General features: G+C 37.5%; 1 protein-coding gene and 1 long non-coding RNA gene across 7 annotated transcripts; both read left to right on the forward strand.

Annotated features, from left to right (window-relative positions):
• Window positions 1-433: 433 nt before the first annotated feature.
• LOC131007121 (uncharacterized) lies at window positions 434-4160 on the forward strand. Of its 2 annotated transcripts, XR_009095916.1 has the most exons (3): window positions 434-856; window positions 3163-3225; window positions 3907-4160. It is a non-coding gene; the product is annotated as an uncharacterized LOC131007121 (long non-coding RNA). The 2 variants fall into 2 exon arrangements; XR_009095917.1 differs by lacking the exon at window positions 3163-3225.
• A 788-nt stretch (window positions 4161-4948) lies between these two features.
• On the forward strand, window positions 4949-10370 carry LOC131007122 (uncharacterized). Of its 5 annotated transcripts, XM_057934283.1 has the most exons (4): window positions 4949-6784; window positions 6869-6922; window positions 9229-9291; window positions 9973-10370. In XM_057934283.1, the coding sequence occupies exon 1, from the start codon at window positions 4958-4960 to the stop codon at window positions 6059-6061; it is 1104 nt and encodes a 367-aa protein (XP_057790266.1). In that variant the 5' UTR covers window positions 4949-4957; the 3' UTR covers window positions 6062-6784; window positions 6869-6922; window positions 9229-9291; window positions 9973-10370. The 5 variants fall into 5 exon arrangements, with proteins under 5 accessions (XP_057790266.1, XP_057790263.1, XP_057790267.1 ...); XM_057934280.1 differs by having other exon boundaries at window positions 4949-6922; XM_057934284.1 differs by lacking the exon at window positions 9229-9291.
• The last annotated feature ends 3853 nt before the right edge of the window (window positions 10371-14223 follow it).

The following is a 14223-nucleotide window of genomic DNA, read 5'->3' on the forward strand; positions in this document are numbered from 1 at the left end:
ATTTATAGTTTTAATTTAGATATCAAGTACAAATACCAGTCTACCTAAATGTATGAAATGGCTAAACTATTTAGAAACTGGAACAATACCCTGTAAACTATTAGAAAATTGATAAATTAATCTACATTTGTAGTAGCCCGCTCTTTTAATTATGATTAAAACTAGTAAATGCAATTTTTATAAATGAATCCAGTTTATGCTGTTTGTGATTAGTATAGCACCAACAGGTTTTAATGTGCTTTATATCGTATGTACTTATGTGATATATTTATGTGTATGAACATCATGAAGATTATTGACTATGATAAATCATGTGTACGTCTATTCAATATATACAATTAAGTGTCATAAATCATAGTGATGATGTGTGTATATGTGTAATATAATAACTCTACATTATTGATGTGCTAATAGATAAAGAAAAATCAAAGTTTAGATAAGTTATTTTTTTCATCTTTTGCTAATGATGTACACGTCTCTCTCCACCAACTCTTACTTTTTCCAACTCCACCACCCTTTGCTCCACCAACTATCAGCCACCACTCCACCATCATTTGCTTTCCACCCAACAAATGCAATGCTTGGCTTCAATGCTTTCTTCTTCTTTGATTAAGTTCACCTGAAATAAAACAAGAACCATCGTTCATTACAGTTAATCTCCTATTAAAACCAATCTACTATAGCAAACAGTACAGCAACTAAGCCAAATAACTTCAAGGTGAGTTTTATATCTTTTAACTCTACCATTTCTGCCAGAGTTTTCTTCATTCGTGTAAGCAAAGGCACCTTCAATTTATTTCAGTTTCTATCCACTGATTCAATCACACAGCAGCCACCCAAGCACAAGGATCCACAGGTAAATACTAAGCACTATTATTTCGAATCCAGTACGCATATCATCCAACAAGCATGAAGTGAATAGCATAATCAGTTCCAGATGATATAAGACTCTCATAAGCATGATAGACATAACAGACGCGGGCTTTATCATGTAGAACACCAACCACTGTTGTGAACAAGTGACAGTTCATATGAAATTTTAAACGAGCATAATTTGAGATGTAAGCAAAACAAGAAAATTACACCTTATCTTTGCCTATTTCACGTTAAGAACCGATAGAAAAAGGAGCGAGATTATTTTTGACTTAGCTTTAGAAGGGAGCGGGCTGCTGCCCTGCTCTGATTTGAGGAGACGACTCGACGACGGAGTTTCCATCAACATCGGAATGGGAGAATCGCCGCTGCAGCAAGTTTTCCCCTCAACTCGCCGATTCTGGATGGAAGCAGGGGCGGCATACCTTCATCAAAACCAGCAGCAGCGTGGCTGAACCGAAGGCGAGAACGACCAGCAGTGACTGATTCGCCGGATCCCGGAGCCGCGGCGGCGGACTCCTCGGCTGAGGACGGATCGAGAGAAAGAGATGGCTGCGGTGCGTGAGTTGATGCGAAAGAGAGAGAAGAGGTGGAAGAAGCAGACGATCCCTGGATTCCGAGCGGCGGCTGCTCGCCGGCGGTTGGGACGGCCAGAGCAGCGGCAGACGAAGCCCTCGGCGGCCTGACGAGCAGCGGACGCCGCTGCGAGTGAAGCGGCACGGTGTATCTCGCCGGCCTTCTAGTTGCAGTGGCGGCAGTCTTCGTTTCTCTGGAAGAACTAGGGCTTGGTTCTAGCCCCATCATCCGTGCGCTCTAGCGACTGATCGAGACTCGAGAGGGAGAGCTGAGGTGGTGATTTCTGAATTGAGAGAAACTAGGGCACGATTTTGGGGACTTTGCGCTGAGGAGAGAGAACGGCGGTGAGGTTGGACGCCGGTCGGAGAAGAGGCGGCGGCTGAAGTCTCGACTGATTTTGAGAGAGACCGCGATTGATTTTTGAAGAAGAGGGAGAGAAGTCTCGACTGGTTTGAGAGAGAAGGAGGAATCGGCTCCTTGAGAAAGAGAGAAGCCGAGAATTGAGAGAGAGAGAAATAGTATGGGTTGTGTTTTATTTGGGCCATTCCCTTATGTGATTTGGGCCATTTTATGTGGGCCGAATTTTGGGCTTGTTTTTTTAAAAACTTGGGCTTTGTTTAATTTGTTTTGGGCTTTCCTTATAATTAATAAATTGGGCCGATTTTAATTACTGTATGGGCCTCTGATTTTAATTTAAGTTGGGCCTAATTTATTTTATTCTACAATTGGGCCTTCGTTTTTAATTATTTTGGAGCTTGATTTTATATTATTTGGGCTTCCATATAGTAAATTCGAACTGGGCCATTTCCTTATGAAATTTGGGTCGAATCATTTTTTTTTAAGTTTAGGCTTCAATTGTTTTAAAAGAATTGGGCTGAGATATTGTTGTTAATGGACTATTATTCCAAATCCCAATTATATTGTTTGGGCTCGAATTTTTTTTAATTGTTTTGGGCCAAATACTTTTAAGATGGGCTTTAATTCTTTTAAAAGATTGGGCTTGAATTGTTTTAAGTTTGGACTGATGTAAAGTTGTGATAGACTTTTTATTCCATGTCACAAATAAATTCACCGGGCCTGTTTATTTCTTCATGGGGCCGATTTTATTTGAATAAGTAAGCTAGATTAATTCTTTTCAGCCCACGTTAATATGGACTTCTCCATTATTTTAAATTATACTGTTACGGCGCTTAAATTCGAGCCATTCACGAATAATTATCAGGCTGCCTTATTGAGCCTCTTAATTATTGAGCTTATAATATTGTTTCCTTTAAGGCCAAAATTATTATTTTGAGCTGCCATTATTTATTTGAGTTAAGCTACTCGTTTTATTTAATTAATTGGCTACTCTCTTTTGAGCCTATTAATTATTTGAAGTTACGCTAGTAATGATGCTTCTATCGAAAAGCCCGATAATTTCTACAAGGTCACACCTCGTTTAAAGCCGAGTTAGTCCTTTTTCAATCAAGTACAAATGCGAGGTTTATTTCACGACTAGAATATTCCGATGAGGAAGGAAGAATCACAGTTTTATTCGACCGCGCTAGACGAGAATTAGCTAAATCTATTAACGAGGATTAATAGTAGAATTCCCGATTATCGCTCAGAGTATTAGTTCATGCATACCAGATTCATGCATAGTTAAATTACGCTTTCTCATTAATTAAGAATTTTCCTCGAGGCAATGTCTTATTTTATATTCTCGTGATTAAGGTCAAGCGCGAGAGTAAGAACTACACAAGGAGTTAGAGTACCTTAGCAAAACTTTGCTATCAGGTGGGCAATTTCTTACGCGTAAATAAAATGCTATGCATGTGTTATGCTTTAAATGCAAATTGGATCTTCAAGTATGGTATGCTTTATTACGCTTAAATGAGTTAAGCTTTATTATGCTGCACGTTAAATGATTTACGCTATGCTGTTTATACTATTTACGCCCTATGTAATTTACGCTTGATTACACTTATTTACGCTTGAATGCTTTACGCTGATAAGTTTATGCTTATGTTTGATGCTTGCGTCTGTTGGGGGAGGCCTCCCTCAACAGTACGATGCCGTGTCCGCTGAGGAGGGCCTTCCTCACGGCGCGATGCCCGTGTCCGCTGAGAGAGGCCTCTCTCGCGGCGCGATGCCAGTATGCCAGTATGCCAGTGTTACAGCGTCTATTGGGGGAGGCCTCCCTCAATAGTACGATGCCGTGACCGCTGAGGGAGGCTCCCTTCACGGCACGATGCCCGTGTTCGTTGGGGAAGGCCTTCTCCACGACACGATGCGTGTTTATGATTGTTAATGATGAAGAATGCGCTCATGCTGTTTATGAATTTGGAAATGTTTAAAGAGCAAAGGATTTGAAATAAACTTATGCCTCTTATGCGATGTTGTTGATGTTATGTTATGCTTGGCAACTGCCCACTAAGTACTCTTGTACTTAGCCCTTCGATGTTTATGTTTGTGCAGGTTGAGCTGTGATGGGCGATGAAGTGTTGTTGCTGAGTGGAGTTTTTGTCGAACTTAAAGTAGGCTCAGAAAGGATACATGTCTTCATACATGTATCTCAGTTATGCATTCCGCTGTAAACACTGATTATTTCAGTTACACCTTCCGTTGCAAACTCTGATAATGTTTTTAGCCAAGCCCCTAACGATGCCTTTTTCCTTTTAAGGAATATAACGCTTATACAAATTCGTTGAGTACCCTTTTTATGCGAACTATGCCTTTTTCCTTTTTAAGGAATATTTCACGCGTATTCAAGCTCTTTGAGTATTCTTTTATGCGCCCCTTTCTAAACCCGCTTCTTAATTTCCCTTCCCCAGTCATGGTTTTCCCGGATTAATTATCCTTAATTAAGGCCGGTCGTGACAGAGTGGTATCAGAGCAGTTCGTTTGCTCTGAGCCTAAGAGTTTATTTAAGCCAAACTTAGAATGGATCACTAAAGTGTCTAGAGTTCCATTGACAAAGCTCAGCACTTCATCGCATCACACTCAACGAAGCAGAATGGTAAGCTATTCCAAGTTTTGAGTTAATGTTTACAAAAAGTGAGAATTATCGTAATAGCAAAGTGAGTAACTGTTAATAGCTATGTTATGTTGTTATTGAATGAAAAGATTTACGTAAATGCGATTAAGTATGCCTATGGAATGAATCCATATGAACATAGAGCTATTAAGTTATGAGCTCACCACTACTACAGAACATAGAAGCAAACATAGAAGAAATTAGATTGTATCTTTTGGTGGCTATAGTGAAGGCAGCAAGATAAGTGATGCGTATATAATAATTTTTAAGCTCATGATTTTATAGCCGCTATAAATCTCCATGACTTATGCCTAAGTATCCAGTTTAGATTATGAGATATTATATGCTTAAGAATTGATATGACTCATGGAAATGAGATGCTAAGGACCCTTAAAAGCTTACTACATCAATGTTGTCATTGGAGTTATGACTTGTTTACAAGTTAGAATAAGTTAACCTGTACAAGAATTCTTTAGAGGCTTGTATTAGATTATGCTAGAGTGTACTAATTGGCACATCTTTGCTATCAGAATGCCGCCTAAGAGAGGACGCCCTGCGAGAAACAATAACAATCGCAGAAACCGTAACGCTGTACCCGAAGAACCACAAAATGCTCGAGGACATAACCCATCCCCTCCGCCTCCGACTAGGAGAGTCGAAGAACTCTTTTTAAGGCAAAATCCACCTACGTTTGACGGAACGAGTGAACCGGCTGAAGCTGAGATTTGGGTGCGTGCAATGGAACGCATTTTCAACTTTCTACGCTGTACTGATGAGGAGCGCCTATCTTGCGTCTCTTTCCAACTAACAGGATCAGCGGATTTCTGGTGGGAAGCACGACGAAAAATTCTGACACCTGAACAATGGGCAAGTTATACTTGGAAAGATTTTAAGACAGGATTATATGATAAATATATTCCGAAAAGCTATAGGAAGAAGAAAGAAGCTGAGTTCTACGAGTTGAAGCAAGGAAAGAAATCCGTGGTTGAATACGACAAGGAATTCTGCAACCTGTCGAGGTTTGCTCCACAACAAGTGGACACAGAGGAGAAGATGGCAGAGAAATTTTGTGCCGGACTACGGTACGAAATTAAGATGGCTCTAGCAAGCCACGGAGGACTCTCATATACGGAGTCTCTGAACAGGGCACTTGACATTGAAGCCGCAATGCCGTCAGACAAGTCAGCCCCACCATTGATCTCAACGCCAAACGATCTACCAGGAGCCTCACATACTCTCAAAGGGAAGCGCAAGTGGAACAACAACGAAGACAATATCAATCAGACTAGTAAGAAAGTGTGGCAAGAAAAGGAACGGGCCGAACAGTTTATTCAACCAAGGTATGAGGCACAGACTAATCTCGAGCCAACTGGAGGTAACCAAGGTCAGAAAGGAATTTCACCTTGCCCAAATTGCGGTAAGATGCATAGGGGTATCTGTCGGGCTGGAACTAACGGTTGTTACAATTGTGGCCAAAAAGGTCACTACTCCACGCAATGCCCCAACAGACAACGAGGTTCAACAATTGAGAACAACCACACCTCTTTGCCAGCAATACGCGGACACTTGCGAAATCAGCCTCAATCACATCAGTAAAAATCTTATGGAGACACCGCAGACAAGAGAAGCTACGCGGGAATTTGAAGACAAGATGAAGGAAAAATATCCCGAACTATTTTAACAGAGATATGCAAATTTCGGGACGAAATTTTTGTTAAGAGGGGTAGTATGTAGTAGCCCGCTCTTTTAATTATGATTAAAACTAGTAAATGCAATTTTTATAAATGAATCCAGTTTATGCTGTTTGTGATTAGTATAGCACCAACAGGTTTTAATGTGCTTTATATCGTATGTACTTATGTGATATATTTATGTGTATGAACATCATGAAGATTATTGACTATGATAAATCATGTGTACGTCTATTCAATATATACAATTAAGTGTCATAAATCATAGTGATGATGTGTGTATATGTGTAATATAATAACTCTACATTATTGATGTGCTAATAGATAAAGCAAAATCAAAGTTTAGATAAGTTATTTTTTTCATCTTTTGCTAATGATGTACACGTCTCTCTCCACCAACTCTTACTTTTTCCAACTCCACCACCCTTTGCTCCACCAACTATCAGCCACCACTCCACCATCATTTGCTTTCCACCCAACAAATGCAATGCTTGGCTTCAATGCTTTCTTCTTCTTTGATTAAGTTCACCTGAAATAAAACAAGAACCATCGTTCATTACAGTTAATCTCCTATTAAAACCAATCTACTATAGCAAACAGTACAGCAACTAAGCCAAATAACTTCAAGGTGAGTTTTATATCTTTTAACTCTACCATTTCTGCCAGAGTTTTCTTCATTCGTGTAAGCAAAGGCACCTTCAATTTATTTCAGTTTCTATCCACTGATTCAATCACACAGCAGCCACCCAAGCACAAGGATCCACAGGTAAATACTAAGCACTATTATTTCGAATCCAGTACGCATATCATCCAACAAGCATGAAGTGAATAGCATAATCAGTTCCAGATGATATAAGACTCTCATAAGCATGATAGACATAACAGACGCGGGCTTTATCATGTAGAACACCAACCACTGTTGTGAACAAGTGACAGTTCATATGAAATTTTAAACGAGCATAATTTGAGATGTAAGCAAAACAAGAAAATTACACCTTATCTTTGCCTATTTCACGTTAAGAACCGATAGAAAAAGGAGCGAGATTATTTTTGACTTAGCTTTAGAAGGGAGCGGGCTGCTGCCCTGCTCTGATTTGAGGAGACGACTCGACGACGGAGTTTCCATCAACATCGGAATGGGAGAATCGCCGCTGCAGCAAGTTTTCCCCTCAACTCGCCGATTCTGGATGGAAGCAGGGGCGGCATACCTTCATCAAAACCAGCAGCAGCGTGGCTGAACCGAAGGCGAGAACGACCAGCAGTGACTGATTCGCCGGATCCCGGAGCCGCGGCGGCGGACTCCTCGGCTGAGGACGGATCGAGAGAAAGAGATGGCTGCGGTGCGTGAGTTGATGCGAAAGAGAGAGAAGAGGTGGAAGAAGCAGACGATCCCTGGATTCCGAGCGGCGGCTGCTCGCCGGCGGTTGGGACGGCCAGAGCAGCGGCAGACGAAGCCCTCGGCGGCCTGACGAGCAGCGGACGCCGCTGCGAGTGAAGCGGCACGGTGTATCTCGCCGGCCTTCTAGTTGCAGTGGCGGCAGTCTTCGTTTCTCTGGAAGAACTAGGGCTTGGTTCTAGCCCCATCATCCGTGCGCTCTAGCGACTGATCGAGACTCGAGAGGGAGAGCTGAGGTGGTGATTTCTGAATTGAGAGAAACTAGGGCACGATTTTGGGGACTTTGCGCTGAGGAGAGAGAACGGCGGTGAGGTTGGACGCCGGTCGGAGAAGAGGCGGCGGCTGAAGTCTCGACTGATTTTGAGAGAGACCGCGATTGATTTTTGAAGAAGAGGGAGAGAAGTCTCGACTGGTTTGAGAGAGAAGGAGGAATCGGCTCCTTGAGAAAGAGAGAAGCCGAGAATTGAGAGAGAGAGAAATAGTATGGGTTGTGTTTTATTTGGGCCATTCCCTTATGTGATTTGGGCCATTTTATGTGGGCCGAATTTTGGGCTTGTTTTTTTAAAAACTTGGGCTTTGTTTAATTTGTTTTGGGCTTTCCTTATAATTAATAAATTGGGCCGATTTTAATTACTGTATGGGCCTCTGATTTTAATTTAAGTTGGGCCTAATTTATTTTATTCTACAATTGGGCCTTCGTTTTTAATTATTTTGGAGCTTGATTTTATATTATTTGGGCTTCCATATAGTAAATTCGAACTGGGCCATTTCCTTATGAAATTTGGGTCGAATCATTTTTTTTTAAGTTTAGGCTTCAATTGTTTTAAAAGAATTGGGCTGAGATATTGTTGTTAATGGACTATTATTCCAAATCCCAATTATATTGTTTGGGCTCGAATTTTTTTTAATTGTTTTGGGCCAAATACTTTTAAGATGGGCTTTAATTCTTTTAAAAGATTGGGCTTGAATTGTTTTAAGTTTGGACTGATGTAAAGTTGTGATAGACTTTTTATTCCATGTCACAAATAAATTCACCGGGCCTGTTTATTTCTTCATGGGGCCGATTTTATTTGAATAAGTAAGCTAGATTAATTCTTTTCAGCCCACGTTAATATGGACTTCTCCATTATTTTAAATTATACTGTTACGGCGCTTAAATTCGAGCCATTCACGAATAATTATCAGGCTGCCTTATTGAGCCTCTTAATTATTGAGCTTATAATATTGTTTCCTTTAAGGCCAAAATTATTATTTTGAGCTGCCATTATTTATTTGAGTTAAGCTACTCGTTTTATTTAATTAATTGGCTACTCTCTTTTGAGCCTATTAATTATTTGAAGTTACGCTAGTAATGATGCTTCTATCGAAAAGCCCGATAATTTCTACAAGGTCACACCTCGTTTAAAGCCGAGTTAGTCCTTTTTCAATCAAGTACAAATGCGAGGTTTATTTCACGACTAGAATATTCCGATGAGGAAGGAAGAATCACAGTTTTATTCGACCGCGCTAGACGAGAATTAGCTAAATCTATTAACGAGGATTAATAGTAGAATTCCCGATTATCGCTCAGAGTATTAGTTCATGCATACCAGATTCATGCATAGTTAAATTACGCTTTCTCATTAATTAAGAATTTTCCTCGAGGCAATGTCTTATTTTATATTCTCGTGATTAAGGTCAAGCGCGAGAGTAAGAACTACACAAGGAGTTAGAGTACCTTAGCAAAACTTTGCTATCAGGTGGGCAATTTCTTACGCGTAAATAAAATGCTATGCATGTGTTATGCTTTAAATGCAAATTGGATCTTCAAGTATGGTATGCTTTATTACGCTTAAATGAGTTAAGCTTTATTATGCTGCACGTTAAATGATTTACGCTATGCTGTTTATACTATTTACGCCCTATGTAATTTACGCTTGATTACACTTATTTACGCTTGAATGCTTTACGCTGATAAGTTTATGCTTATGTTTGATGCTTGCGTCTGTTGGGGGAGGCCTCCCTCAACAGTACGATGCCGTGTCCGCTGAGGAGGGCCTTCCTCACGGCGCGATGCCCGTGTCCGCTGAGAGAGGCCTCTCTCGCGGCGCGATGCCAGTATGCCAGTATGCCAGTGTTACAGCGTCTATTGGGGGAGGCCTCCCTCAATAGTACGATGCCGTGACCGCTGAGGGAGGCTCCCTTCACGGCACGATGCCCGTGTTCGTTGGGGAAGGCCTTCTCCACGACACGATGCGTGTTTATGATTGTTAATGATGAAGAATGCGCTCATGCTGTTTATGAATTTGGAAATGTTTAAAGAGCAAAGGATTTGAAATAAACTTATGCCTCTTATGCGATGTTGTTGATGTTATGTTATGCTTGGCAACTGCCCACTAAGTACTCTTGTACTTAGCCCTTCGATGTTTATGTTTGTGCAGGTTGAGCTGTGATGGGCGATGAAGTGTTGTTGCTGAGTGGAGTTTTTGTCGAACTTAAAGTAGGCTCAGAAAGGATACATGTCTTCATACATGTATCTCAGTTATGCATTCCGCTGTAAACACTGATTATTTCAGTTACACCTTCCGTTGCAAACTCTGATAATGTTTTTAGCCAAGCCCCTAACGATGCCTTTTTCCTTTTAAGGAATATAACGCTTATACAAATTCGTTGAGTACCCTTTTTATGCGAACTATGCCTTTTTCCTTTTTAAGGAATATTTCACGCGTATTCAAGCTCTTTGAGTATTCTTTTATGCGCCCCTTTCTAAACCCGCTTCTTAATTTCCCTTCCCCAGTCATGGTTTTCCCGGATTAATTATCCTTAATTAAGGCCGGTCGTGACAACATTTGACTAATAAATTTATTTCTCCGATTCTCTCATCAGAATTCCTAGGCTTATGTATCAGAATTTTTATCCAAAAGTTGAGTACTTGAACAAAAATAGACGGTTTCAACTAAAACTGTCAATCAAGTATTGTTTAAAGGACCAATATCTACAATATTTTTAAATAAATTTGGTGTCTAGAAATTATTCCGACGTTGAGGTGAGAGTGATGCTATGTATTATGTATATAGTTCGAAAGCATATTACTTAATTTGTAACATATCCTTTATCACCTTTTTTTTTCTTCAAATTTATCAATTTTATTTTGATCTTTCCAATGTTTATCGATTCTATCATCTGAGAAATGTACAGACTTTAATTTGAAACTCGAAATTAATAGAGGGTTTCTTAATATCTATACTTTGGGTTGTCCGGTCATATATATATATTTTCAATTTTTTCGTCAAATATTTAGTAACAAAATAGTTGAGTAGAAAAGTCTATGAGATGATGAAACGGACAACAAAGTCTTTTTATAATTCTGAGAATCTCATGCTTAGGTGTGTTTTCATTTCATTATTGATTTTTTTTTTTTGAATTTAGAGGATGGGGGATATTGGAGTTTGAACCCTAAATTCTTTTATTTACATATATAGGAGGTCTTTATTATTTGAACAATTCCTAAAATTTCTTCAATCCCCATCATATTCATATCGAATTATATAATTAATCAATGATATTTTATAATCTCTCAAAATTTTCAATTTATCTTAATTAGTGAAAAAGAGATTAGCCTCTACTACTTTTGAATAATATTCAAAAGCAAGCACCCACCTACGGAATAGAATGACAATAAGTTGATCAATAATAGACTGTTAGACTGGTTTTTATCACCCATTAGGTCATCAAAACCATGAATTGCTTTGTGTTCAATTATGTTAAGTCATTCCCTCAGAAACATTAATTATATTATATTATTGTATTATTTGTCATGACATATATGATAATTATGGAGGAAATTCAAATGTTTCAAGAAATCAACCATCCTCGAGTCCCCCCCCAAAAAAAAAACGAAGCCAACCATCCTTTGGAACATTGTGAAAAGAAAATACATGTGGTCAATCGTGCACATTATACAAATTAAAATGATGATGTAATTTGCATAAATTAGATTATAACGATTTCAATTCTCATTAAGTTAATTACTACATCTTTAGTCAATGACTAATAGGAGTGACACAGAATTAATACAAATCAGTTATTAGAGCACTCCCAGCAGAAATCCCAAAATTATGCTCCTATATTCCTCCCTAAAGCTTCCCTATTTAATTTTAGGATCTCGATTTTATAAATGCATACACCAGATCTCCTATTTTCTACATAAAAATAATAATTATGTGTGGGCCCTACTAATTATAAGCTTAAAATAAATTTAGGGTGGGTGTAAAAATTTTTGTGGGCCCCATCCAATTTAGGGGATCTGCTGGATGCATTTTTTATCTCATTTTCAATTGTTTTAGCCTAAATTTAGAGTTAGTGATGCATTTAGGTAGCCATTATAGTCAATGAATTTCATTGTTAGTACTTTGTTAGAATGTATTCGAATTGTCACATATGCATGTCCCACTATTAGATCGGCGATTGCTGTAAATTTGTAATACAACTAATTAACAACTGCCGTGCGAAGTATATGATAATATTGCTTTTGAGATAAAAATAAAAAATAAATTAATTCAACTCGAAATATGATGTTATAATAATTCAGAATGAAAAATTCCACCTTCAAATCATTACATTCTAAATATCGATGGAAAGATTATGGATTGCAACCTCATTTGCTTCCCTTCATGCATGACATATAAATCAAACACAACGTGCTTCCTCATAAGATAATCACTTATTGACTCTATTGTTTTTATAGGACTCGTGGAGAACATGTATTGCTAAAAGAGAGCCGGTAACAAAATGACGTACGTGAAAATGTTACATAAATTATTGATGATCACCAACAAGATAATTAACGTGCATAAAAATGTTACATATATTATTGATGATCGAGGTCATTCATTTCATTGTACTGTGTTTTATGTTGATAAACGATCACAAAAATAAAAAAACATGGGACCATAATAATTATTCACTATATACATTAAACATGAAACAGGTGCCTTGCATGCACAACACGAGTATTATTGCAGAACTTTGAATTGCCAATGCAATGAAAATTAATCAATATATACAAATGCGATATTTACTAATAAATAAATATAGGAATTGGATCAAATAATTAAAAAGATCTCTTAATGTACAAAATACAAATTCCTTGCATTTAATTTATAAAGTAATTGCACTTGACGTATTAAATATCTACACTTTCGTGGTTTCGAATTTAAATTCCAACAGGACAATTAATTTATTACCAAAAAGAATATACTATATGTTAAGTAAAGATACTCTATAGGTTAAGTGCAATATTTTTAATTTTTACATTAGATAAATTTGTACAGGAACATTACCATATATATAGGGAGAAACAATCTCATCCCATTGATCATTATCCATCAAACGGTCAATAATTAAGAATAAATCACGTTTCCAGATTTTAATGAACATATCAATAATTGTGATAACATGTTAATAAATTTTTATGAACGGACATATTTGTTGAAAAGACGTATTTGTTGAAAATCTCACACTATAGGATTCGATCCCCAAACGTTCAATAAAGTTAATGGTAAGTTCATAAAAAATAATTGACATGCCAATGTTTCTAAATTTCACAAAAAAATAATTTCTCCATCCCTATATATATATATATATATATATATATATATATATATATATATATATATATATATATATGGTGCGGTTATAGTGAGAACCACACTTATGTGAGAACATAAGAACCATTAAAATCAATGCATCTACTATATAAATTAATGCATTCGCTATTAAATTTAATGCATCCGAAAGTAATAAAATTTTTGCTCCCTTCAGGATTCGAACTCAGGATCTGCATTCATCCACCAAGATGATGCATCCACCGTAGATCTTGATGATCGAATGGCTTAAAATGGTTATCTGTTCTAATTTTATTTAGTAGTTCTTATTTGAACCTCTCCCTATATATATATATATATATATATATATATATATATATATATATATATATATAGGTAAATGATCAAGTGAGAACCGCATCTTTTAGGTAGTATGTAGTACCCAATCTAGGTCACACATTTTGTACATGTGACACACCAAGATTGTGACACGTGGCAAAGAGCTTCCAAAGCTTTCTAAGGCCAAATTCGTGTAGGAAAAAAATCGGAATATTAAAAAACAATTAATTTTTTATTATTTTTTGCTGATTTTTTTTTTAGATTTTTAAAAACAGACATGTTTTCCATGCTAAAATTTTACACAAAAATACACAACTCTACATACCAAAATGCATTAAATTGGACAAAAAATGCATTGCATTTAACGACAAATCTGAATTTTTTTTGCCCCTGACCCACCCTACCCCCGTCATTTTTTTTTAGATTTTTAGAAACAAATATGTTTTCCCTACATAAAGTTTTACATGAAAATGAATAACCCTGTAGATCAAAATGCATTAAATTGTATAAAAAATGTATTGCATTTTTCGATCGATCATGTTTTTTTGCCTCTAACCCACCCCACCCTCACCCACCGGTCAATTTTTTTGTTTATCTTTGTTAGATTTTTGTAAACATACATGTTTTCCATGCATAAAGTTTCACACAAAAATGCATAACCCTATACACGAATATTCATTAAATTGTATAAAATGTACCCCCTCTGTCCCTCAAATATCTTCCCCTCTTTCTATTTTGGTCTGTTTC

This window comes from Salvia miltiorrhiza, chromosome 1 (assembly GCF_028751815.1).
Source record: "Salvia miltiorrhiza cultivar Shanhuang (shh) chromosome 1, IMPLAD_Smil_shh, whole genome shotgun sequence".
In the NCBI taxonomy this organism is placed as follows: Eukaryota; Viridiplantae; Streptophyta; class Magnoliopsida; order Lamiales; family Lamiaceae; genus Salvia; species Salvia miltiorrhiza.

What these genes read in the sequence shown, in the direction of transcription:
- LOC131007122 (XM_057934280.1), top strand. Translation starts at nt 4,958, where the DNA reads ATGCTAGAGTGTACTAATTGGCACATCTTTGCTATCAGAATGCCGCCT.